The sequence below is a fragment of the Camelina sativa genome, chromosome 19 (assembly GCF_000633955.1).
Source record: "Camelina sativa cultivar DH55 chromosome 19, Cs, whole genome shotgun sequence".
NCBI lineage: Eukaryota > Viridiplantae > Streptophyta > Magnoliopsida > Brassicales > Brassicaceae > Camelina > Camelina sativa.
Window position 1 is genome coordinate 20141491 of NC_025703.1, and position 736 is coordinate 20142226.

The window sequence follows — 736 nt, forward strand, 5'->3', positions numbered from 1 at the left end:
TTCTCTCTCACTCAGGAAGCAGAGTAACAATGAAGGGCTGTGAGCATGAACAGCAACTCAAAGCAAGAAGAGGAAAGTCCCGCGAGGTTAGTTCACGTTTTCTCTCCTCTCCGTCCGCGTCTTCTTCTTCTCCCAACCGCAGAAACTCCACTTCTAATTTATCTACAAAGAGAGATGATCAGAACAACAACGGTATGAAAAAGCATGATAGGATGTCAATTGGCACACAAGTTTGTCTCGGGTTACCTAACCAAAGTAGCATAGAAGTTGACACAAAAGAAAACCGTAGGCCTTCACCGCGGATCGATGATGAGGGCAGCGTCATACTCCCTGGCAGATTCTCCGTTGATGGATGTGCATTGTACAGAGCATCATCAACGACGAACTCATGCTCTCTACTATATGAGTCCTTAAACGATGAATCAGATTCAGAGTTGAGCGATGTATCCTATTCTTCAAGTGTTAGTACTAACCGTTCGTCCCGGAACCATAAACCTGGTATCAAGGTCTCTTCTAAATATCTGCGTGATTTAACAGCTAGACCAAGCAAAGGGAACAACAATGAGACCAAACCAAGGTCACAAGAAGACTTGCAGAGAGCCAATAGCTTTAGGGGCATTGAGAATAGGATGAAGAGGAATAATTCAGTGGCAAGGTACGGAAGTTCCATGTCTCAGTGGGCGCTTTCACCAGGAAGGTCATTGGACATTCAGGCAGTGACAGTTCCAAGTTCAAA

General features: G+C 45.0%; 1 protein-coding gene across 1 annotated transcript in view; it reads left to right on the forward strand.

Annotated features, from left to right (window-relative positions):
* Positions 20–736, forward strand: part of LOC104768013 (QWRF motif-containing protein 3-like) — a 3072-nt gene continuing 2355 nt past the window's right edge. Inside the window, exon 1 of the mRNA XM_010491961.2 lies at positions 20–731. Coding sequence (XP_010490263.1) covers positions 30–731 — 702 coding nt within the window. The 5' untranslated portion in view covers positions 20–29. The remainder of the gene's footprint in view (positions 732–736) is intronic.